Below are 23,795 nucleotides of genomic sequence, written 5' to 3' on the forward strand. Positions count from 1 at the left end.
AACAGGCAGAGCAGAGACTGAACAGAGAGAAGAGACCTCCCAGGGTAGTTCCCAGCTTAAGCTGCAATACACCTCGGCGGTCACCAGATGTTGCTATAGGACACATGAAAGCACGACACGAGCCACCTGCTATTTGCAAGGTAAAGAAGGTTTATTTTTCTGACTCCAACTTTTATACTTTTCCAAAGGTGACAGTGGATTGGAGAGTGAATGGGCCACCTCTCCAAAGACATTGGACAAACCACTAGTACATCAACTTCCTCCACCCCCACAAAGGAATGCAAAACAATCTGTTGTTTATAGAAAATGTGTGGGAAAGTTTTCTAACAGAATGTAAACTCAGAAGGCTTTAGAAAATCTTAAGAATCAGGGTGACAGCCACATCCCTTTTTTGTTTCTTACTATTTTTCAATTCCCACCAAGGATTCTCCTCCCTTCATGTAGACCACAGTCAGTGTTATTTCTCCAAGCTGACTTCCAAAGGGAGTTGCTCTGGACATTCAGCAACTGGCTAATTATGTGTACTGGTGAGAGCTGGTAGCTGGGAATTCTGTCCCTATGGAGAAAGACAAAATCACAAGGAACTTACTTTCACAAACTGAATCTTATTTTTGAGACCTGTTACTAAACAACCTCTTGATTACCAGCTAAAAATAATGTTTTTCCTATCTTAATAAGTCAGGGTAATTTTAGGATACTCCTTAGAGCCAGGTAAGATCACATGATAAAACCTCCCTCCAACACTGTGTATTGGCATGTTAGCACTCTGCTTCCTAATGGAGACATCTGCCTGCCAAACAGGAGAGGTTTCTGCTCCAGCTCCAGGGCTCTGATACATGGCTCAATAAAGGTTTGTTGTTCATCTGGCAACTGCAGGAAGCTGACTTTTCACTGTTGGATCAAATATTTCATTCTTTATCCCTTGATAAAACGTTAAGCTGCATTAATTTGAATTCCAGGGTCGAAGCCACAGAGGGAAAAAAACTAAGCAACATTTGCAATTGGTAGAAGCTGCCTGAATGTTTAGCCAATATAATTAGAAATAACTAGTTAGTAGTAGTTTCACCACCAGAAATTAAGGGGAAAATGTTTGTTATGACAGAACTGCCAAATTGAGTGTTTTTGCTAAATCTGTGCTAGCATGTGACTGAATGCTGAGACAATGTTGAACTGTGTGACTGTCCATCCTCACTGGAGAGGATGATGAGGAGGCGTTGCTGACCATTAGCTAACAGACAACATGTTTGACAGACACCAGAATCGTTACCTGTTCAGTGGGTGTTTCTCTGTTTGTTGGTTGTGACCAAAATACCAGGGCTGAATTCATGACAGAGCATGGGCATAGCAAAATGGGAGTTCACTTTGCACTTATTGCTGCACATCTTTAACAAATTCCAAAACAGCCATTCCATTCCTCCTAAGTGACAGGACTTAGCCTACGATACTCTAAGAGTCTCCTTTCAAATGATCAAAGGCACTACTGGCAATAATGAGTGACAGAAAGGCGCTGACAGATAACACCCTATCACTGACCACTTTAGAATTTTTCTTTCTAAATGTACCGAAATTTCTGTGTAAAAAATAGGGAGTAAAATTTTGTGGAGAAGATATAAAAGAAATTATGTCAAGCAATATGAAGAAGCATACAGTTAAATGCATTGTTTCTTATTCTCTCCTTAAAAATGGAGAATTGTAATTCCTCAAATAGATTACTGTTTGAAAAGCAGAAATGATCAGTTTAAAAAAAAATTAAATTCTGTTATTGAGAATGGATTGTGTAATTCTTAGTGAGAGTTTGTTTTTAGAAGTTTCACTCTTTTAACATTTTTTCTTCCTCTTGTTTGTTTTAAAACCATATACTAAATCATCATTATGGAAGTTTCTCCTGTCTGTTAAGCATGCTACAGTACTTTAGCCTAGGACATTCAGAACCCAAAAGTCAATTTGCTGATATTTATTTTTAAAGTAACATCACAGATGCTTAAAATATATAAAATTGTTCCAAATTCTTGCAACATAGTCACATGGGTATGTATTTGGCTACACACAGTGTCCTTCTAATATGACACCTGATTCAGTCAAAAGCCACAGTATTTGGGAGTTCTGCCCTGAAAGTAATTTTCAAATTAGTTAAATTCTTATTCTCATGAGGCTGATGGGACATGCACTAACTCACTTCAGGCTGCCTTAAACTCACCTCATTTACATCTAACTAACTCAAGCTTTGCTCATGTATATAACTTTCAACTGCAAGTAATATATTACATACATTGTCTTAGTTAGATATCAGTAGAAATTTGGTTTAAATTTTAAAAGTTTTCTCAGTTTTTCTCTAGCACGGTCACAAAAGTCAGCTTTCATTACACTGCTCCCACTCAGTGTATTACCTTTGTTTCAGAAGTACTCTAAAATCTAGAACCAGATCCAGCTTGCTAGTTGGCTTCCCTGGGCTTTTTGAGGTCTTTTTTTTAAACAGTTGCTGGACCTACAGCATTTTACAACCCTTTCACTTGATAACTATCAAACCTGATGGCTTAGTTCAGGAGTAGACCATCCCAAAGTGACAGGGCTGGGTAAGGTAAGGGGCAGATCAGCTCTCAGGTTACCTTTGAGACATCAGAAGAATAAGGAAAAACATCCCCTCCTCAGCTGTGATTACTTCCTTCTTGGGGAAACTTGCATTTGCACTGGGAAGCAGTATCCCCCCCTCCTTTCCTGGGAAAGGACAGATGAAGCTATCTTTTGAGTGGTTTGAATATGAGTGATTTTCCCAACAATGACTAATGAATTTTTGCTTGAAAGTTTTATAGATAAACATTCAAAATAATATAAAAAAAAATAATATACACAGAATAATCACAGTAACTAGGCACTTTGCTTAGTTATGAGCTCCCAGAGATATCTTTATTGTTTTTGCTTCTTCAAAGTTCTTGTATGCAAAAACATTTTCCTGATCCCTGTAGGTCCATCTACTACATCAGCCTTTAAAATCACAAGAATGTGGTTTTTTTTTAACTCTAACTACTGTAATTATTTGTCTAGCTGAATTTTCCCATGTTATCTAGTGGGATCTCCAAAAAGCACCTCAGTCTTAATTTTTATTGCCTTCATCCCACAAAACAAGGTACCTGGGAACTTCCAGGTGCCCGACCTTTAGGCATCTTGGTACACCCAGAAATCTGCCAGGTTCCTCTTTTTGGGAAGTGAATAACTTGTTTTCAAGCCTCACTTGCATGAAACAAAGGATCACTGCTGGATTACTTACTTCACAGCAAGCAGGAGTGTGACATTTGCTGGCAGATTCCTCTCCCAGAGACTTAACTCCAGCCACATCTGCAGCTGGAATGCTGAACCCACCCTCCATCTCTGCAGAGGCAACATTTCCCCCAGGGCTTAGGGAGGGGATTTTTACTACACAGAAAAAGAGTCAAAGAAACAAATGTTTTCATTAATAGCCATTCACTAGACAACCTTTTTATGTAAATACTCTCCTTTAACAGTTTTCTCATTTTTTTTCTTCCTGAATCATTATTGAATCCTGTTTTACTGTTTCACACTCTGAAATGTATGCAGATGGATTTACATGTTTCTTCTGTAGATCACCCTGCAGATAAAGCTCCTGTTATAGCAAATGGAGACCTCTACAATCAGGGAAACTGTCCCAGCACACATGCCCTGCCAGTTCACTGCATACCCCTGAGCAATGTTTGTAATGCCCCAGGAAAAAGTGGCATCTTGTGCTTTAGCTATAGATTATGTTGGTGAGTTGGTGTCAGAGAGCTGACTGCTACCAGATAGAGAAACAATCAGCAGAATGGTTCTGAGAATCCTACCTGGGGGCATCAGACTTGTTAAACTAGAGTATAAAACCACATTTAATGTTTCTAGGGGACAATATGAAGTCACTGCTGGAGGAATATCTTTTTATTGATGGGGCAAACCTCAGCCTTGCCCTCAGAATTTTGGCATGCTCTTTCAGGGGCTTTTTGTGAGCTTCTTTGCTAATTCTACTGGACAAACATCAACTTAATGGATTTTCACATAATCCCTGACTGGTTGGAAGGGACTTTAAAGGCCATCTTGTTTCCCACCCCTGCCACCATGAGCAGGACATCTCCCACTAGACCACAGGGTGCTCAGGGAACACTGCCAAGCCAGGAAATATTTCCAGGGAAGTGTTCAGGGCAAGGCTGGATGAGGCCCTAAGAGTTCATGAGTATTTTGGAGAGTATATGAGAAATTAGGGTGCAATTTCAGGATGAATTGACAACACTGACACCATAGCCTTAGTCCTACCCTTACTTTCCCTTGTACCAGTACAAGCAAGACTGTTCAGTGACACACATTAAACCAGTCGGATCCAAGCCAAAACTAACCCATGAAGATGTCACAGAATAGGAGAGAATGGTGCTTCCTGAATGTGAGCACAAATAATGAATTTTCTAGTCCTGCAGAAAACTTCATGTGACGTATTCGGTTTCTTTCAGATAAAAATTAGTATTTATTTGGCCCCCAGTTGAATATCCCCTCAGCCGACTACTTAAACCAGCACGTTCTTAAACCACAAAACCAACAGGCAGAACACACAATTCCTTTTGTCTTTTATTGCTCCTGCCAATGTGACTACCTTTACACAGGCACATTGCTATCCTAGATTAAAAACTGTTTTATTAATCTGGAAGCAGTGTTTTGACCTCTACCCCTCCTCTTAAGGTTATCCAATTAACATAGTTATCATTTCAAGAAGCTTAACTTTTTTGTTTTTCAGATCTGTGTAAAGGTTACTTGGCAAAAATACATGCACAGGACGTTAAATGGAGACCAACCCACCACTAAAAGGTAATGCACATAGAATATAATACAGTACTTCGACATCATTTCAAATAAATACCCACATACAAATGTAGTAATTTTAAATGCAACAATATTTCTTATTAATCAATAGTGTAACAGAAGATGGAAATGTTAAGTCCCCACATCTAGGAATAATAATGCTTTTTCCAGCAAACAGAAATCTTTTCTGCACTGTCAATATTAATTCAATTTGTACTTCTTTTAAGAAGTGGTAGGGCTTCCCTCCAGCAAGTACCAATTTAATCATCCACATGAGCCCCACTAAGCCATTGAGAATCTAGCACGGCCTGTTAATGTGCTTCTCTCTTTCTGTTTGCTGAAATCACAATTAGATAAAAAGGAGATCCCAATGTGCTGTGGTTCACATCTGCACACAGCATCGTGGCTCCTGCCCCCACCACTGCCCACAGTCAGCGACATTCCCGATGCATTCCCGGATTGATACCATAAATGTGGTCATACACTGCTCATCTGTTCAAGATGAGTCCATCTGGGTCCCAAAGTGTAGTCATGTTTGTTCAGGTTTATGGTTTTGATTTTTTTCCCCTCTATACCCCCAAATTTGCAAGGATTGATGTGATGAAATATCATTGACTAACAGAATTTTTTACAATTCCTTGTATATATAAAGTCTATGGTAAGTCTACCATTAAAAATGTGCGAAATGGAAGTTCACTTTGCACTTATTGCTGCACATCTTTAACAAATTCCAAAACAGCCATTCCATTCCTCCTAAGTGACAGGACTTAGCCTACGATACTCTAAGAGTCTCCTTTCAAATGATCAAAGGCACTACTGGCAATAATGAGTGACAGAAAGGCGCTGACAGATAACACCCTATCACTGACCACTTTAGAATTTTTCTTTCTAAATGTACCAAAATTTGGCACAATAAAATGAAAAAGTAACAAAACAATTCCAATTTGGAATTTAACTGGTATAGTTGTATAAAATTCTGTTAATCGATAATACTTCAACTTCCTAAAACCCAAGAATTCTTGAATTTATATGTAATACTACTTATTTAATATTTTTCAAGTGCCTATTACTGTTTTAACCAGAGCAAAGTCAAGTTTTCTTCTTGTTACATTGAACTATTCCTAAGAATAATAATACAATATGAAAAAACCTCAGAACTGGAATACCCTGGACTTCTTAATGAACACGGCAGTTTAAAAAATCAGTAATTTAAACATATAAAGCATAACATTTTAATAAAAAAAAGATGCTGAAGCACAGCACATAGTATAGCAGAGCTCCTGCTTTTCGTTGAAACACTTTTCTAATCACAATCTAGAGGCCCCCCAAAATCTCTGCCACATGCTGATATATAATTAATAAGTCACAAGTTTCAAATTGGAGAGAGACTATGAGCACAAACCACTGCATTTATATAAACTCTTCTACATAAGGAATTAAAGAAGCTAAAGAAAAATATCGAAAGTGCACAGGTTTAACAATCAGGTAAAAAATGAGCATCTGCAATGAAGTAAATTCCCCCATCCAACATTTCTAGGAGAGCACAGACTAATATGGTGAGGATTACATTTGAAGTAGGTTTCTTCAGCACTTGTAAGGTTTCTTACTGCAGCAGCACTTATAGGTAAAGCTTGTTTGTTTTATAGCTTCAGGCAGAAAGGGAAGGTTTCGGGTAGTATATAGGAAAAGGTGTTTTCAAAAGTTAGGATCAGGTCAGTGGTTTCCATTCTGTGTGCAATGGGCCACCACTTTGAACCAGAGTGAAGAGGGCTAAGAAATGTTGTTGCACTGTTGGAAATGCCTTCTCCAGGGACTACTCTACAGCTGAAAAATGGAAAAATAAAATAGCATTAGGAAAAAAAAAATCAATGTTTATTTCTCAATCAACTGAAAACTTAATCCCATCCATGTGCTGCACAGGCTGGTTAGTTGGCTGAGGGTCTGTTAGCTGGCTGGGGGAACAGCAGCCACTCCAGCTCACAGATGCCTTCCCAGTGGGTGAACAAGGCTTTGTGGGCTCAGCCTGGAAGCAATAGCTTTGCAGAAAGAAGGATTCTTACAAGTACTGAACACAGCTTTGCTATTCAAGCATAAGTTAAAAGCAGTGAGTGTGCAAGAAATGTTTTCAGTAAAGCTTTAGGTTCTCCAGAAACATGCAGGTGAGAATATCATGCAGGCCTGTGCAGAGAATCATTCAGAAGAGCCTGCTTGCAGAGGTAGGTGATGGCTTAAGGAATTTTCATGCTTTACCCCAATCCATTGAGACTGATATGAAAGACTTACAGCAAATGAAGATCTCAAGAAATTGTTAATCAAGAATTAAACGACTCAGTCTTAAATATTACCTAAAAATACAAACCACAGGATCAAGTCACTTTACACCATTCCTCAGTTCTTTTTCTGAGAGGATAAACCATAACGGTGATAGACTCAAACAGCAGTCAGGCTGCCAGTTAGGGTCTTTAAAATATTTGCAGAAGTGACTGAAGATGGAAATTATCACTAAGGCTATTGGGCTAAATAGCAAAATTGCTCACACTTGGAACTGAAAAAAGGAGCCAAGGCTGAAAGCAATAGTCACTGTCTGGTAACACCAGAATTGTTACATTCCAACTAATTTGAAAAAAAAAAACCCTAACAATCCATTCAGTTAGTTTCTCCAGTTTACCTTTTTGCCATCAGTATTTCACAAAAGTACTGTCACTAGAGACATGGAAGCAGTGAAAACTGTGTTAAAGCTCTCTACTATGGAGGAAGCAGAATTGTTACTGAGTACATTAGAGAAAGTTAGCACTCAGAAGCCTGCTTTCACCACGTATTTTTAAATTGTACTTAATGTAGGAATAAGAAGAATAAAGGCCTTTTTGAAGATTGTGCAGCAAAGAGAAAAGCAGGATTGAAAATTATAAAAGGTATCTCTTCTAAAATATCAAGCCTGCTATTTAGCAATATTAAAGCTTACATTAAGGACAATTCAGCATTTTCTAAAAGAAGTAGTAACAGACACACAGGGCCTAGTTTCTAAAACCAGAACTGAAACTTGTTTAAACTCCAAGCAGTCATGTTTTAGGAATGTATTAGAATTTAATCACTTGACGTGTTTTGATTCCTCTCAAGATCAAGAAATGAAATTCTTGCTCTGGGCTGTAGCATTTCCATGGCTTCCAGCTTTGTAGCAAAGTTCTATTTGTTTAAAATCTCACTGTATTAATTTAGACTTCCCTCCAACATGCCTAAAAACATCTGGGAAGCCAAAATTTCCCAAGTTTTTCCCTCAGTGGGAAAACCAGCCATACTCTTAGTAGCTTCTGTTAGCACTGGGATATCTCCTGCATGCGCATGGCATGGGCAGCGCACAGAGCAAGCTGTGAGCATTGACAGGTACAGGCAGGGGAGCACAACCACAGCACAGGGTTAGAATGGTTTCGGGAACCATGCTATCGAGCACTCACCAGCACAGGCTTGCATTTCTTTTAGTAACACTACAGGCATACAAAAGTATTTGAAAGAGTACAAAATGAACAGGGCTTTGCATTAAAATAAAGTCTGAGGCTAGGCACTTCAAACTCTGAGTTAAACAAAGAACTGTGCCTTTCTGTGCTCCACAAATTTTCCCCAATTTTAGAAGCAACATTTTCAATCTTTTTCTCTTATGTAGGCACCAATTAGAAAGTACACTTCTATACTATCAAACTTATTGTAATTAAGTGGGTAGAAAGGCCCCTTAAAAGTTCAATATCAGACAAAGGTTTATTAGATTTTGAAGCTTAGTACATGCATTAAGCTACTTCATAAATCATTATTAGTAGGATGGTCTGGATCAATTTCCTGTGTGTCTAATGCAGAGCCCTGTGAAACACATGGCTTGCATATGGAATGCAGTATCGTTCGTGTACTTAAGAAATGATCAGAGCTCTGAAATGCTATCTATTTAGGTTAATACTGAGAGCTGAGAATAACTGTTTGTGACCAGCAATGCTAGACCATAGTCACATTAATTCTACACATGCATATTGTGTGGCTATTTTCCTGTAAAGGCTATCTCAGACGGGTTCTTTCCAAAGTGTTATAGTTGCAAGGAGCAACATAAGACCACGCAGAACCTTTCAGGACATACCTTCTTAAAGTGGAACTGTCTACCAGGTTGAATCCCAGTCCTTAACATTTTAAATTTTGTATCAGATGGAGTTAATATTGCATATTTTTAATATGAATGTGCAAGTTTCTTCTGATTATCTCTTTGAAGTGAGTGACACAGAGTGTAAATAATGTACCAAGTTTTGTTCTAGCTTTTATAGCCTGTAAAAACTTTAGGACTTTGGTTAGCAGTGATACAGCAGCAAGTATTTAGCATCTGCTACAACAGGCAAATTAAGTTTGACTCCAGTTTCCAAATGCTCTGAATTCCCGAGACATAGCTCTAATTTTAACCTTTGTTTTTCACCACTTAAGCCACAGTAACAAAGATTTTCCGTTTGTTTCTGCCTGTGAAAGCATTTATTGAAGTATGCTGCAACCCTGGAGAAAGGATTACATTTGTGCTATACAAATTACAGTAAGTAACACCAGATACATACTCTATCAGGCGTACTCTTAACACTTACCATGAACAGCAAACCCCAGACATGTTAATTGTGGAAAAAGCTAATTGCTTTCCACTATTAACTTGTTAATAGTATCCCCATACTTATGCATTAGTTACAGTTAGGACCACTGTAATACATCTGTATTACCTGGTTCAACAATATACTAGTATGAGTCAACTCATTGTGACGTTAGATAGTGGGGATTTATGATGACAGCATAAAATAAGATGCAGAATATGGCTTTTCTAGACATGTACTAGTCACAATAGATTTTGTATTTCTCACTACAAAACACCTGGTTGTTCAGGACAGATCCTTCAGACCTGTCTCCACAGGACATGGGACACATGGGACTTACACTGGGGTTACTGCCCTTGGCTTTGGAGGCAGACTTTGTGCGCACCCTTTTGGACTGCTCGTGGTCCAGTTCCAAATGTTCCAGGCGCTGGGTCAAGGCCAGTTTCTGCTGGATAGCCATCCGAAGCAAGGAGTTCAGAGTCTTCTTCTCATCCTCGGCTGCTGCAAGTTGCCGCTGCATTTCATCCAGCTGTGTGACATATTCATCACATCTGCAATGAAATAAATCAATCTTTAGCAATCCTGGTTCTATTATAAACACTTTCCAGTATACGACTTGTGTCCAGTCTATACCTCAGTGATAGCTTTGCAGCTGCTTATATATACAATCTTAAACAGGAACTTCAACTAAATTTGTAGAAAACCACAACTACTTCTCACTGGGGTTCTCAGAATCCCACCCTCAGCTTTTCATGTTTGTGCCTTTCAAGATGGTGTATAATTAACAGCCTCCTCGGAGAGAGGAAGTGTGGAGCCTGATGTAACTGTAGTCATGTCTAAATGTCAGTAAGATGTCCTCTCATAGCAAGTAGACCCCCATGCAGTCATACTACTTTTGTCCATGCTTACAGAGTGGTTCTAAGCTTCAGGCTGGAAACAGTCTGAGAGGTAGCAATAGGGGCATTGTGAAATGGCCACCTGAACTGTGCCATTTGTTACTTTACACAAAGCCCAAGTAACAAATCTTCACTGGTGACTGAAAAGCACTCTTAAAAACAAGCATCCTTCAGAACTCTACTTTAACCTACTCTGATTATGCTATAAGTAGTGGCTGTCTTCTCAGTAGCAAGTGGCCTTTATTTAATTGTTCTCACCATCAAAATCAATTTAAAAATAATTAAAGGAACTGTGTTAGAGGGAAGGCTGTGGTAAAGCTATATGAATGCCTCAAGCTGTTCATCTACAGTCATTGTCACTGAGTTTGGAAGCTGCTTAACTTAAACAATTAAAGTCCATATGTAGGTGCATATAGACACAGCATTTATGAGTATGGATAGAGAAGTAAATATTTGTAGGTACCAGCTGGAATTTACCATCTGCAAAATACAACTTCATCATAAAAGCAGAAATATCAGCAGAGAAGCTCATTTAAATTTTGAAAAGGAAAAGCTCCTGACTTAAAGGGACATTTATCATTAGCTAATATAAAACAGACTGGAAAAAAACCTGCCACAAAACAAAACCACATTGATATGCAGATTCGTCAGCTGTGCTTATGCTACCAAGCCTCAAACTCTAGTCTCCCTGATTTTAAATAGCAGGATTAGGCTTATATTCCTAAATATATTTGCCTGAGAATAGAAATAGCAAAAAGAAAATCCAGATTTTTATTTTTGAATACATAGAGATGTTAAACAGTAACTCAGTAATATAAATATAAAACTGCATGAACTATAACTGCACTGCAGCTTTACAGTCGAGGAAGTTTGGGTGAGTTTGGGGCCCCCACATGCATAGGAATCTGCCCCCTCACATCTCTGGGCATCCTGCTCTGGAGTTCCTCACAGCCTCTCCCACACCATGTAGCCTGGGAGAAGCCAGTATGTGAGAGATCTTCCTTTTTAAAAGAAACAAACCCAGGAACCTTAAACTTGTTGGAACACCAACACCTGCCCTTCTCAGTGTGGTCAGATGGACCTACACCAACTGCTGCACTCCAGGGAGTGGAAGCCAGACTCTGGGCCAGATCTTGTCCCATTGACCCATTTCAGTTCTAGAGATGAAGTGAGATCAAAACAGCCCTGGGAAGTCTGAAAAGACTAAAATAATCTTGAAAGCGTAAGAGTCCTCCCCTCTGAATCAATTTTTGTACAAAACACAAAGCTAATGTAGCCCCAAAACCTGCAGCTCAGTGAAACAGCCTCAAGATTGCTGCTGTCTTGATTTGTCATGCAGCAGAGAAGTGTTAATCCAAGCCAACTAAAGCAAGGGGTGATCTGCATCTCTTCACCCCATCCTATCTGGAACAAAAAGAGATAAGGAAGAGAAAACAAAACCATTGCAGTAAAGCAGAGCAGTGACTTCTCACACCATCTTACTTTTGTTCTGGTATCACTCCTGCCAAGTACAGCTAGTTGTGCCAAAGCCAATGGCTGACTGGCCTTTCTAGGCCTGGCATCTAGCCTAGAAAGCAGTGAAGTCTTTCCCATGTGAGCCAAGCTGTAATTAAAGCCAGGCTTTTGACTGCAGAAGATTATTGTAGCAAAGTCATTATCTCACAGAGCTTCCTGTTAGCAGTTTACAACATCAACTGACTGTCCCTAGAAATTGCAAGGTATTCACTATTTCAAATACCTAAACTATTTTTTTTGTTTTCCATAGAACTCTATTCAGGGAGTTTTTCATTTCTTCCCCACTAAATGGGAAGTGTTGTCAGTATTGTATGTGCAGCTGAAGTGTGTAACTGTACCTGAGCGACTATTTTCTCCTATATAAGAGACAGCTGGGGAGCGGTAGGAATGTCCACAAACCATCCTGCATCCTGAACCTGCTTTCCTGATTCTTTAATCCAAAAGGAATCATATAGCCTCAAACTCAAACCTTGTCCTGGTGCAAATGTGGCTGTCAAGGAACATCACACTGTAGAAAGCACAGTAATAATTTCCTGGAATGAAGGGGCAAGAAGTTTCCTAGAAGTGGCTGTAGATGTTGCATGCAGAGGTGGACTGGGATCTGCATCACATTCTTCCTTCATGCTGCTCACTGACTCTCAATTTAATTTTCTCAAAAAAACCCCGAACCAAAATCCAGCAATGTTGCCTCCCTAACCATCTAGGACGACACAGGCTCTGGACCTGCTTTAGTTGGCAACAGTAGCTATGGTAGCATATCTTTGTGCTCTGTGTATTTTTACTGCTTTGACAGAACAATAAAAGCTCCTTCCCTTTTACCATTCAATTTGTCATGTGCTAGGCTACTTCCCAGCTATATATTCAATAAAATCAGAATAGAAGATGTTTTTCTTTTAAAACTACCTTTGAAAGAAGATCATTTAGCTTTCACGCTTTTAGGAAGAATGTGAAATTAGTATCAGCCTGTTGTACTTTCACACATTTACAGCTTTAAGTAGATAGTGAACACAAGGCTTTGATGCTGCCCATTTTCTTAGTGCTGGTAATTAACAACAACAACAAAAAAGCTTAAGGAAACATCAACTAGATTTTTAAAAACAACACCAGCTATATACATATATCTAGACCGAGAAAATAAACATCCTGAGTGTTAAATATAATGTATAAGGATGAGAAATAAAAATCAAATCTTCTAAAACTCTCTGAAGCCAAACCATTGAAAAACCTAACTTGGCATTTTCCAAAGCTGCATACCACCGCTTTCCACAAACATTGGTTTGGCCTTAGTTCTACAGACTAGTTTATGTAAGGGTCAGCATGTAATAGTTTTAATACCACTTATAGGTAAATTCATTAGTAAATTAAGATCTGTTCCAGGGAAAAAAAAAAAAAGAAAAAAGAAAAAGTGATGTAACCAAATGCACCTGGGCACACCAATATTTTTCCCCTCTTCCTTGAAATCAATGAGGACCGGTGACTCAACAGTGACTGAAGGAGGCACTGGAGTGAAGCATCAACTACTTCTACCTTGAGAGATTAAATTGTCAACCCACTAAGGAAATTCAAACATGCAGGATTAAAATCACAATTTCTCAGCTTTATTAAAAACTGGGAAATATATTAGCAGAGACACAGTTAAAATGAGATGAAAATGAGCACTGTTTGCATTTAGCTGTAATAGATCAGCCACCTGTTATTTCTAACTCAACCTTTATATTAGAAATTAATACTAAAGACAGATTTTTAACACCTTCCCCCCAAATTTTCCTTACCCCAGGCTCTAATTCCAAGCTCTTCAGCTCTCCCCACCCCACACCACCCAAGCTGTGCATGTGCTTTGCTTTTTACAACATACAAGCACTGACACTTTCTATGAATTCTCAAATATAGCTGGGATTTGTCAATCTGAACCATGGAGACAAATAATTGCTGCTGCAGTAATCTCCTGTATTTTAAAGTAACTCACTTTCCTCTTTGATTAAAACTAAAAGGGCAGACAAACTGCCAAACAAGAGCTGGCACAGTGTACTGTGAGGAGCTCTCTGCGCCATTATTATTTCACAGGAATGCATTCTGTGGTTCACTCTCCTTAGCAGCAGTGTTCAAGCAGAGCACCAGGAACATGGGAAGGTGGTGTGGACATATTCACTTCAATAAATCCCTGGAAGAAGACTGTTACAACCCAGGTCCAGGGCCTATCTACAAGACGCACCTTCATCAAGGTTGAATCTCAGCACATGCAGCATTACACTTTAGTTCTCAGACACAGAGTCTAGAGCAGGCACCTCAGTGCTGTGAGTGTGTGCACAGTATTATTTATGGGATTTTGTAGTATGCCCATTGGATAGTGAAATGCCTTTGTCTTGCCTGGACAGCTTCTTGCTTTCACAGGGATACTGACAGCCCAGACCTTCTTTTGTCTCTAGATGCTATTAATCACCTCTAGATCTAGCACCAGGAATAGGAGGTAAATGCTATTATTCCTATCTGGTAATCCCTTTTTGGAAATGCTTGAAGTCATATCTTCTGTGTCTTGCTTTTCTGAACATCAATGAGGAACAGCTGAGGGAGCTGGGTTTATTTAGTCTTGTCAAGAGGAGGCTTGGGGGATCTCATTGCTCTCCACAACTGCCTGAAAGGCGGTAGTGAGGTGGGGACAGTTTCTTCTGTCATGCCTGCAGTGAGAGGGTCACAGGAAATGGCCTTGAGCTGAGACAGAGGAGATTCAGAGTAGATATTTTAAAAATGTTTTCATTGTTCAGGTGGTCAGGCACTGGAACAGGCTGCCCAAGAAGGTGGTGGAGTCATCCTCCCTGGAGGTGTTCAAAAAGCATCCGGACCAGTGCTGGGTGATGTGGATTAGAGGTTAAGTGGCAGTGCTGGGTTGACAGTTGGACTTGATGATCTTAAAGATCTCTCCCAAACTAGATGATTCAGTGTCAACAGGGTTTAACATGTTTGTTGACACCACAAAGCATAATTAATAAGCAGAAGCAAGTTCTAAAGACAAAGCAATCAACTCAGCTGACACAGGTCAATGAAACGACAGATGCCAAATGCAGGATGGACAGCCTAAGAATACCAGGATGTTTGCAACATCTTTACCTTTTCCTAGATCATCAAGGTAAAGCACAGTCCCATGTTCAGTGTGCAATAAATGCTCATTTTGCATTGTTAAATGTCACTCCTTCTCAGAGCTAATGGCTTCAAGAACTAGGGATAACAGGTAATCTCCCAGTCAACTTGAATAAATACTGCCACAACAGCTTTACATTTTGTAGCAGCACACTATATCCACACATGTTCCTCATCAATAGGAGCATATCACAGACACACACACACACTGCAAGCAATGATCATGGGAAAAAGCAATTACTGCTTCACTCTCTGCATGGTGGATGGGAAGGATGTTCAACTCTTCCCCACACAAGCAAGGAATTAAATTTTGCAGAGTTCATTATATTCGTTACCTTGTAGCAAACATAGCTCTCAGGGAAGAGAAGGTGGCAGCATCTTCCTTCAAAGCCTTCAGCTCATTTCGGAGCTTCATCATGGTCTCTGTAACCATCGCTTTCTCATTCTCATACTTGCTTTTTAAGTTGGCAAGGGCTACTTCAGCAGTCTGTTGGTTACCAGGGAGAACGGAAACATAACATTTCATGAAACTCTTCATCAAATGGCTTGCTAAAAGATTTTTAATCACTATTCACATTATGAAACATTTACTTTGTACTGGAACGTTAAACTTGTGGTCAACCTATCTTGTACAGATAAAATAAAATTTCATTTCTGAACACTGGGAACAGACATAGCCATCTCCTACTCCCATTAACCATGTAGGAGCATCAAGGAAATTACAGAACATAGATGTAGTGAAACTTATCTACTAGCAACACAAAGGAGCAAAACAATCCACTTAGTATCTCAGTACTTAAATGCATTTGTCAATCACTAGCACAGTTCTCTCTTATATAGCATTTTACCAATCTTACATTTGGGACACTTTTATTAAAATGTGCAAAAGAACACTTAATGTGTTTATTTCATTCTTAAACAATACCACTAGTAGTTTAGTAGACGAAACTACTTTTTTTTAAGACTATTTAAATTTAACCATAGAGAAGAAGATGAAGCATGTCATGTGGTGTTTCAATGGCAGTTATTTTCACCTACTGCACTGCTAATGTTGTTGAATGTCCAATCCCCAAAGACTAATTTTACCTTTCACCTCTGTTATTTTGACCACATTCTTATCTCACATTCTCATCTTGGAAGGCTCTCTTTTATTTTGCAGTCTGAGAGAGAGCAATACTTAAATTTCAGAACTCTTTTAAGGGTAACTACTAGAATTCTTTCAAGTAGAAAATAAGATTACCTCTTAATTTTAAGTGTCCTACATTAAATATAGCCTGATCTAATTCAGACAGACAGTAGATTGAGGCTACCTTAACCTTCATAAAGTCTCAGGAGTACGTGAGAAGCCGAAGTCAGTTACAGCCCCAGCACTCGTCTTTATGTGGGACAGCTGGGTGCCTCTAATGGAACAGCCAGCTTCAGCCTCAGACTAGCCAAATATCAGCAAGGAAAGTACCACAGAACTGAAGGAATGGCAGAATGAACTCTAAGAAAAATTCCCTTGTTCTTATGACCTAGTTGCCTAGTAACCTTCAAAACTCTGAGACCTGGTTACCTGTTTATTGGCTTTCAGCACAGTTCTCAGAGTTGCTATCTGTTCCCTCTTGGTACTCAGCAAGGACTTCAGCTTCAGGATTTCTTCCATAAGAGCTTCCTTGTCTTTGTCCACCACTGGCCCAAGCTCTTGAGTAGCAACACGCTGCCTGGACAGCTCAGTTGTTCTATCCACAGCAGCCTGCAGGTGTTTGATCTGATCCCGAATTATAGCAATCAAGTTGTAAATGTTCATTGGCTCCTTCTGAGGATCTGACACAGGGGATGGCAGAGATGACACCGGGGATGGGCTGCTGTCTCCACTTCCATTCTCTGCCTTTCCCAGCTCAACAGTTAACAACCCTTTAGAAAGAAGAATGGGAGACCTTCTTCCCTTGGCCTCTGGACTACTGCATCCACCTTTTCCTTCCTTGTAGTAGTCCAGCATCACTCTGTTTGGAGTTTCATTGTTGCACATGCAGACATGGTGGTACAAATTGGCCAGCTCTTCACTGAAGGTGACTAGTTCATCTTGGGCCACGCTGAGGCTGCCCTGTGTTTCTCCAGCAACATCACTGACTTTCTTCAGCTCCTTCTCCAGCCTGGCCATGTGTTCTCTATCATGCCTACTGGACTTTTCCAGTGAGGTGATCTTTTCAGTAAGAGCTTGGCTCTCAGTCTCATATCTACTCTTCTCTTCCTCATACTTAGACACACATTCTTTGTATTTTGCCTTCAAATTTTTGAGCTCTTCTTTCAGGTCAGTAATTTCTGCCACAGCCACTTTGTACTTGCATTCCAGGATCTCTGGCCCATTGATGTCAACTTCATAATAGTCTCCATCTTCATGGCTATCTCGGTCCTTCTCGTTATCAAGGGCAGACTGACGCTCCTTATTGGCCTGGAGCTTCTTCATGGCGTTCAGATTTTCAGTGAGCCTCCCAATTTTCTCATGCTGCTCTGAGAGGGCCCCCCGTGTATTTTCCAGCTGCTTCTGAGATTCTTGCAGTGTTGTTAACAAGTTAACCTTTTCTCTTTCCATCTGAAATGCAGGAACACAGACATCTGTGTTAAGGGAACTGTATCACTTTAATGGTTTTAACTATAAGAGATAGCAACTTAGCCAATGGTCCATATGGTTACAGAAATCCAATCACCTGCACATTATGGGAAAGGCTCTACAATGTATTCTAAAATTATCTCAAGTTGCAGTGTTCATTGCCAATTCTTTCTTATCTCCTCTTCAAAATGCACATTTTTACACATTTATTCCCTAGGTGATGGTCTCATTGTGGAAACTTCCTTTCAGCTAATGACAAGCTAAAGTTTATTGCTATCTTCTAAATAAAATACAATTACTCTATGGTGAAAGCTTGGAACTTCATGAAAGACTCAGAAATACCAAAACTTTTTAAAGTTTCTCCTTTTAAATTTCTCATTTTTAAAAATTCTGACAGTTTTTTGCTTAAGGGCTTTTTCTTATAGAAGATAATTTAAAACATGCCTGACAAAATATTAGTAGGAAACAGAAATGTGCACCTTGTTCTAAACTCTCCAACCTCCTAATTTCACAAAAAAAGCACAGAAATGCTTGGTGCTGATTAAGACTTCACACTCTTTGAACTAATTACAGAAAATATGAGTACAAAACTTCTTTTGATCAAGGTGATTGGAGTAACTTTAAATTTTGAAACAAACCACTATTGTTCTTGGTAGTGATGTAATGAAGTAGACACAGCAAGTATTGCACAGGAGATGCATTAGAACTTTCCACCAAGGAAAGGGCACAACTGCCAACTCCATTGCATTTAAAAAAAAAAAAAAACAAAAAAACAACAACAACAAAAAACCTGTGGTTTTTCACTGAAAAACATTTAACTTCCTCAAATTCCAAATCAATTGAAGCCTTTAAGAATACAGTATAAACAGTACCATGTGAGATACCTAAAAGACTGAAATTATATCCCAAACAAACTTCAGGAGCTATCTGGAAGTGCACAGCTCTTTAGGAAACCCATTTACCTGCACAAGTTGCTGTTTCAGCTTCTGGATTTCAGAAATGTTTAATTCACTCAGAAGATCTGAAACCAGACTTGGGGCTGGAGGGAAGCTTTCACTTTTCTTGGGCGTTGAAGTACTGTTTTTGCCATTGCTGAGTTTGCTGAGGCAGTTTTGTTCAAATCCATTTATGATTTCATCATTATTGGGCTCTGTGGCTTCATCGCTAAACTTCAGCCCATCCAAAGAGATGTTTAAGTGGCTGTTGTACATGGAGTCATTTATGTTCATGTAGTGAGACAGCTCCTTCCGAAGGTTGTTCTTCTGCTCCCGCTCTGTCTTCAGTGTTTCCAAGGCCTCCTCAAGTTGGCGCTCAGAGATCTCCTTCAGCCGGATGGCATCTTCCAGTTGGCTATTGAGAAACTCGGTTTCCTCTTCCAGCCTTTTGATTTCATGTTTCAAGCCTTCAAACTCCACCTGGAGATATACAAATGGGGGCGGAAAATCTCTAATGAAAATGTTTGCCTGCAAGGCACCAAGTAATTTTGCTTTTGAATGTCACTTAAATATTGTAGAATTAGAATTCTTTTTTTCTTTCTGGAGTCTAGTTTCAGCACTATGACTGTAAACATGGCTTATGTAATTTACCTTCACAGAGACTACAGAATAAATTTGCTAAGCAAACTGTCAAATAAGCTCATCTATTCCAGCTCAATCAGGACAGGTGGGAGCTACAGCGTGTCTGATACAGAAGCATCCCAAAACAGTCTTTCCTAGCTCAGCATGCAACATTTGTTTGATTAAAAAATTCCTTGGCCAGCCTTCCCACAAAGTTAAGCTTCACTTTCCCAAAACTGGTGTGATAAAGGTATACTTTATACCTGCTTCACTGCCATTTTAATACACCACTGGGTTAAAACTGTGATCAAGCTCTGCTTTTATACATTCAAAATAAAATGCTTTGCATTTCTCTCATCATCATTTCAGCACATCTTGAAAGAGCTACAATTCAGATTCCACACCTGATATCTACATTGATGGGTTTGATGGCATGCTATCACATCTAGTACTGCACTTTTTTAAACCTCTCTTACACTGAAATTATGTACACAAATGATTAATGTAAAATTTTTAATCACTTGGGGGTAGCAGGGAGCAAACAAAGAATATTCTTCTTTATCCCGAAAGAAAAAAACTCATACCATATGATATGTCACATTATTTATTTTTTTCCAATTGCTAAATGAATTATAGATGTCAACATAGAGTAATCTGGGAATGCTGAACCACACCCAATTTACAAAGCAGGAATCAAGTATGTTAATTCAGGGTTGCCTGGGAAAACTTGACAGCTGCTTCTAGTTGCATGAGTAATTAGAATAATTAAAAACTAGAATAATTAAAAGTTTATCAAGTAGGATAATCCTACAAGGTAGAAAATCATTCCACTGCCATGAAAGAACAAGCTCTTAGTTCCGTATACTTCCACTGAGATAAAATACTTCAGATTGTAGCCTATTTTCAAATTTTCCAGAGTAAAAATACAGCAGTCAATAACTACTAGTAAATATTGAGATAGCATCTGAGGTTAAATTTAGCTCAGGCCAGAATGGCAGCATTCTCCTGTATTGTTATTCTAGAATGTGGAGCTGGGAACTTTCACCTGCTCCTCTGAATATGATGAATGAGAAAAAAAGGTACAACCCAAAAGTAACCAACTATATAGGTTTGATTTTACCAGTTCCCTCTCTCTTCCAGCCTGCATTGAGAGTACAACAGCCTCTTTTGCTCCTGCTACAGGATATAAGGGTGCCCAAAACTGCATAATTAGACCCAATATATGCAGATGAGAACAGGTCCAACCTGGAACCCTGTTTTGTGCAGTGAGGCCCAAAGTAATAAACACTGACACAGATTTTCACTTAGACATAAATAAAATACATTCAATATCCCACATATCTAGCTTGACAGAGCAGCTTTCATTCATTACACTGAAGGCGTTCTGCAGCAAATTCTAGAGAGATTTTACTATGTGCTGACTACAACAGATGGTATTAACATTGAGTTTTCTAAAGAACTTTGATTTTAGGAATATTATAATGGAATTGCAGAATCAGAGAATAGTTTGGGCAGGGAGGGACCTTAAAGTTCATCTCATTCCTCCCCCTGCTATGGGTAGGAACACCTTAATCTAGACCAGGTTGCTCCTCCAAGTCCTGCCCAACCTGGCCTTGAACATTTCCAGGGATGGGCAGCTGCAGCTGCTCTGGGCAACCTGTGCCAGGGCTTCACCACCCTCACAGACAAAAATTTCTACTTAATATCCCATCTATCCCTGCCCTCTGAAAGTAGGAACCCACTCCCCCTTGTCCAAGGTCCCTTTCCAGCTTTCTTGGAGCCCCTTTACGTACTGAAAGTCTCCCTGGAGCCTTCTCTTCTTCTAGGGGCAGAACACCCCTAGCTCTCCCAACCTGTTTCCAGAGCAGAGGGGCTCCAGCCCTCGCAGCATCTATGTCCTTCACTTTCCCAATTGAGCTTTATTTATGCAACGGGACTGACAGTATCTAAAGAATAAAAATAGCAAGTCCCATACTGATAGATGAAGATAAGGGAACCATGTCAAAGGCCACATCTAATCTTAATTATCTCCACAAATGAGAACTCAGGGAAGCTCTTAAGGTGTCCCAAGAATGCAGTTTTCTAAAACTCAGGAAATAGCTGGAACTGCCAATTAAACGTGACCTTTTAGACAGGCAGTCACACAGATGTGACAGTGTAGAGCAACTATAACAGCATTCCAAGTTTATTGAAAGTAGCTAGAAGAGAATAGTAGCACAGAAATGGAGAGAGAAGGTAAGGATAAAGTAGCAATTAAAATATGTTTCAGAAACATGTTCAGAAACACTTCCATTTCCAGATACTGTAGAAGGGGAAGAATGAAAGATGGATGGATGGCAGGCATTGTAAAGAGACACTGAAAACCTACTGCAGCAAAAGGACTAAAACAAGTAACAAAGAGTGATAGAGACTTCTCTTTCATCAGAGAAAGAGAAGGCAATTGAAGGACTTGGAAGTCAAAGTAGAAGCAATGAAGTATTATGACTATGTATAGAGTCAGAAAGGACAAGTCTTGGTGCTGAAATATAGAGCTTAGTCTCAAAAGTAGTACAAAGATAGAAAATAAGTAGTTGGATGTTCAAATGAGACAGAACAATACTGTAAGACAAAAATTAACTGCTGCTACCAAAACAATGCTCACTGGTTGGAAAACTTGCCTGACTTTGCTTCAGGACAGACACTTGTTTCTGAAGACAGATGTTTTCCTCTTCAAGTTCAGTATAGTCTTGCAGCAAACGTGCTTCTCGGAATTTATATTCTTTAATATCATCTCGCAGGCGGGCCCTTTGGATCTCCACGTTTTGGTTGATCTGGAAGAACAAACAAAGCAAAACAATAATGGTGGCACCTGGATCAACTACAATTAAATTGCAAAATTTTATATATTTTTTTAATATGCACTAATTAACTGAATTATATTGAAACATATTGAAATTATATATCGTCCCCTCAGCCCCTGAAATTACAGAAAACCAAGTCATTTACACAATAATTAGATTTTCTATTCTTGCTTTTCTTACAAATTCTCACTATTGACTCAAAAAAAATCAAGAAACAAGCAGGGAAAGCAGCATTTATACCTGCGTTGTTTCACTGGCTGTAGCAACCAGCAACAGTTTTCCAGACCAGAAGTCAGTACCCAAATCTGTTTCCACTTGAACACGAAGGGCCTTTTCACAAGATAAAGACAGATTCAGATGACGCCAGATGTTCTTATTTGGACATGTATTTGCTGCTGCTCTTCAACAGATATTTTCTTTATAACAAGAGCAGTAAGTTGAAAATATTATACAATTAATCCTTTTGGAGAAAGACACTGTTAAAACTCATGAAATCTAAGATCTCAGGTTGAGAAAAAATAGAAACTAGCTGACACAAAATACTCCCCTCAGCCCCAAGACTTATGCAGGGCTTAATGAAATACTTCAAAGAAGAAGTTACCATTGTTTTGAAATAGATAAGAAGTAAAAATCAATATATTGGTATAGTATGTATGACCTTGGGATCTTTCATGAATATACACAGACACTTGAATAAATTGACCTGGAACATACACAGCTATAGAAATGGCTCACTGCACTTAGCTTTTATTTTTTCCAATATTGTTTTCCTTCAAGTCCTATCTTCAAACACTTAATTCATACAAAGTGAAAAAGTATGTTCTAAAACATTAACAGAATTAGCTTCAGATACAGGCAAACAGGGAATACAGTTGCCTAGAAAAAGAGTATTTTTGTAGCTGCACCCATGATATGATGGGGTGGTTTTCCACATTTCTAATTCAAAAGCACTCCTAGCTGCTGATAGAGGCAGCTTGTCACATCAGCTGGCGTATGGGACCTACTGCCTGATCTCACCTGTCCTGCAGCCCAGCCAAACCAGCTTCAGCCTCAGGCCTACAAACTCAGATTCCTTCTGAGCTCTCCACTCCCGAGCAGACACAGGCATATCTGTGATTACTAAATATGGTCTCAGTCCTTCAGAGTGCGCAGCAGGGGTCCACTGAGTAACCACACAGGTACCAACAAGCACACACAGCACACTGAGATAAGGGAAATGTTTGCAGCTGGAGGATGTGCCAAGAACTGAATCTGGCATGTATTGAGTACAAACACTGAATCACCTGCAAACTGTTAAGACTAATAAATTTAAATTACAATTCCTTCACACATAAGGTAAAGATTAGACTACACAAAATTGTCTGCTTGTTTTTAGCCGCAAAGAGAGCACAACTTCACAACACACCAAGAAATCAAAATTGCTGCAATCAGACACTACAGTACACCAATACAAATTACAAGTTGCTATAGCCCATATTCCATGCCTAAGTATTGTCTCTCTATCTTTGCACAAACCCGGGGCCACAGGGAAAGCATAGGGCTGAGCTGAATTCACATTTTTATGTCTCCTTAAAAGGTGACTGGAATGTGGCAGTATCTGTAAAGAAAAATCGCCTCCAATTGCAGTGATACTGGAAGCTGACCAGAAATCTGCTGCTCAGCACACTTTGAGAAGGGATCATAATCCCTCACCATGCTGCCTCTAGGGTGGGCAGTTTTTCTATTAAGCTAGTCTTAAAGGTTGGGAAATATATACAAGGAGTTGTGTCTGTGTTTCTAGAACTGTTTCCCTGTCTAAGGAGAAGGCTTGATTCCAACTCTGT

At 39.3% G+C, this 23,795-nt stretch overlaps 1 protein-coding gene and 1 long non-coding RNA gene across 12 annotated transcripts in view; one reads left to right on the top strand and one right to left on the bottom strand.

Annotated features, from left to right (window-relative positions):
- On the top strand, positions 1 to 4,825 carry LOC146766333 (uncharacterized). The gene is made up of 2 exons (XR_014958231.1): positions 1 to 140; positions 4,769 to 4,825. It is a non-coding gene; the product is annotated as an uncharacterized LOC146766333 (long non-coding RNA).
- The window catches only part of BICD2 (BICD cargo adaptor 2), a 50,570-nt gene continuing 31,364 nt past the window's right edge, over positions 4,590 to 23,795 (bottom strand). For 2 of the 11 annotated variants that reach the window (XM_085590903.1, XM_085590911.1), the window contains exons 3-8: positions 22,213 to 22,302; positions 21,790 to 21,942; positions 18,539 to 18,991; positions 16,539 to 17,558; positions 15,319 to 15,470; positions 9,255 to 9,988 (exon numbers count right to left, since the gene is read on the bottom strand). In XM_085590903.1, the coding sequence (XP_085447029.1) occupies positions 9,676 to 9,988; positions 15,319 to 15,470; positions 16,539 to 17,558; positions 18,539 to 18,991; positions 21,790 to 21,942; positions 22,213 to 22,302 (2,181 nt within the window). In that variant the 3' untranslated portion in view covers positions 9,255 to 9,675. Of the gene's footprint in view, positions 6,658 to 7,116; positions 7,179 to 9,254; positions 9,989 to 15,318; positions 15,471 to 16,538; positions 17,559 to 18,538; positions 18,992 to 21,789; positions 21,943 to 22,212; positions 22,303 to 23,795 lie in introns of those variants that run through there. The other 9 variants (XM_085590904.1, XM_085590906.1, XM_085590910.1 and 6 more) reach the window with 9 other exon arrangements.

Source organism: Lonchura striata, chromosome 12 (genome assembly GCF_050655825.1).
Source record: "Lonchura striata isolate lonStrDom1 chromosome 12, ASM5065582v1, whole genome shotgun sequence".
Lineage (NCBI taxonomy): Eukaryota > Metazoa > Chordata > Aves > Passeriformes > Estrildidae > Lonchura > Lonchura striata.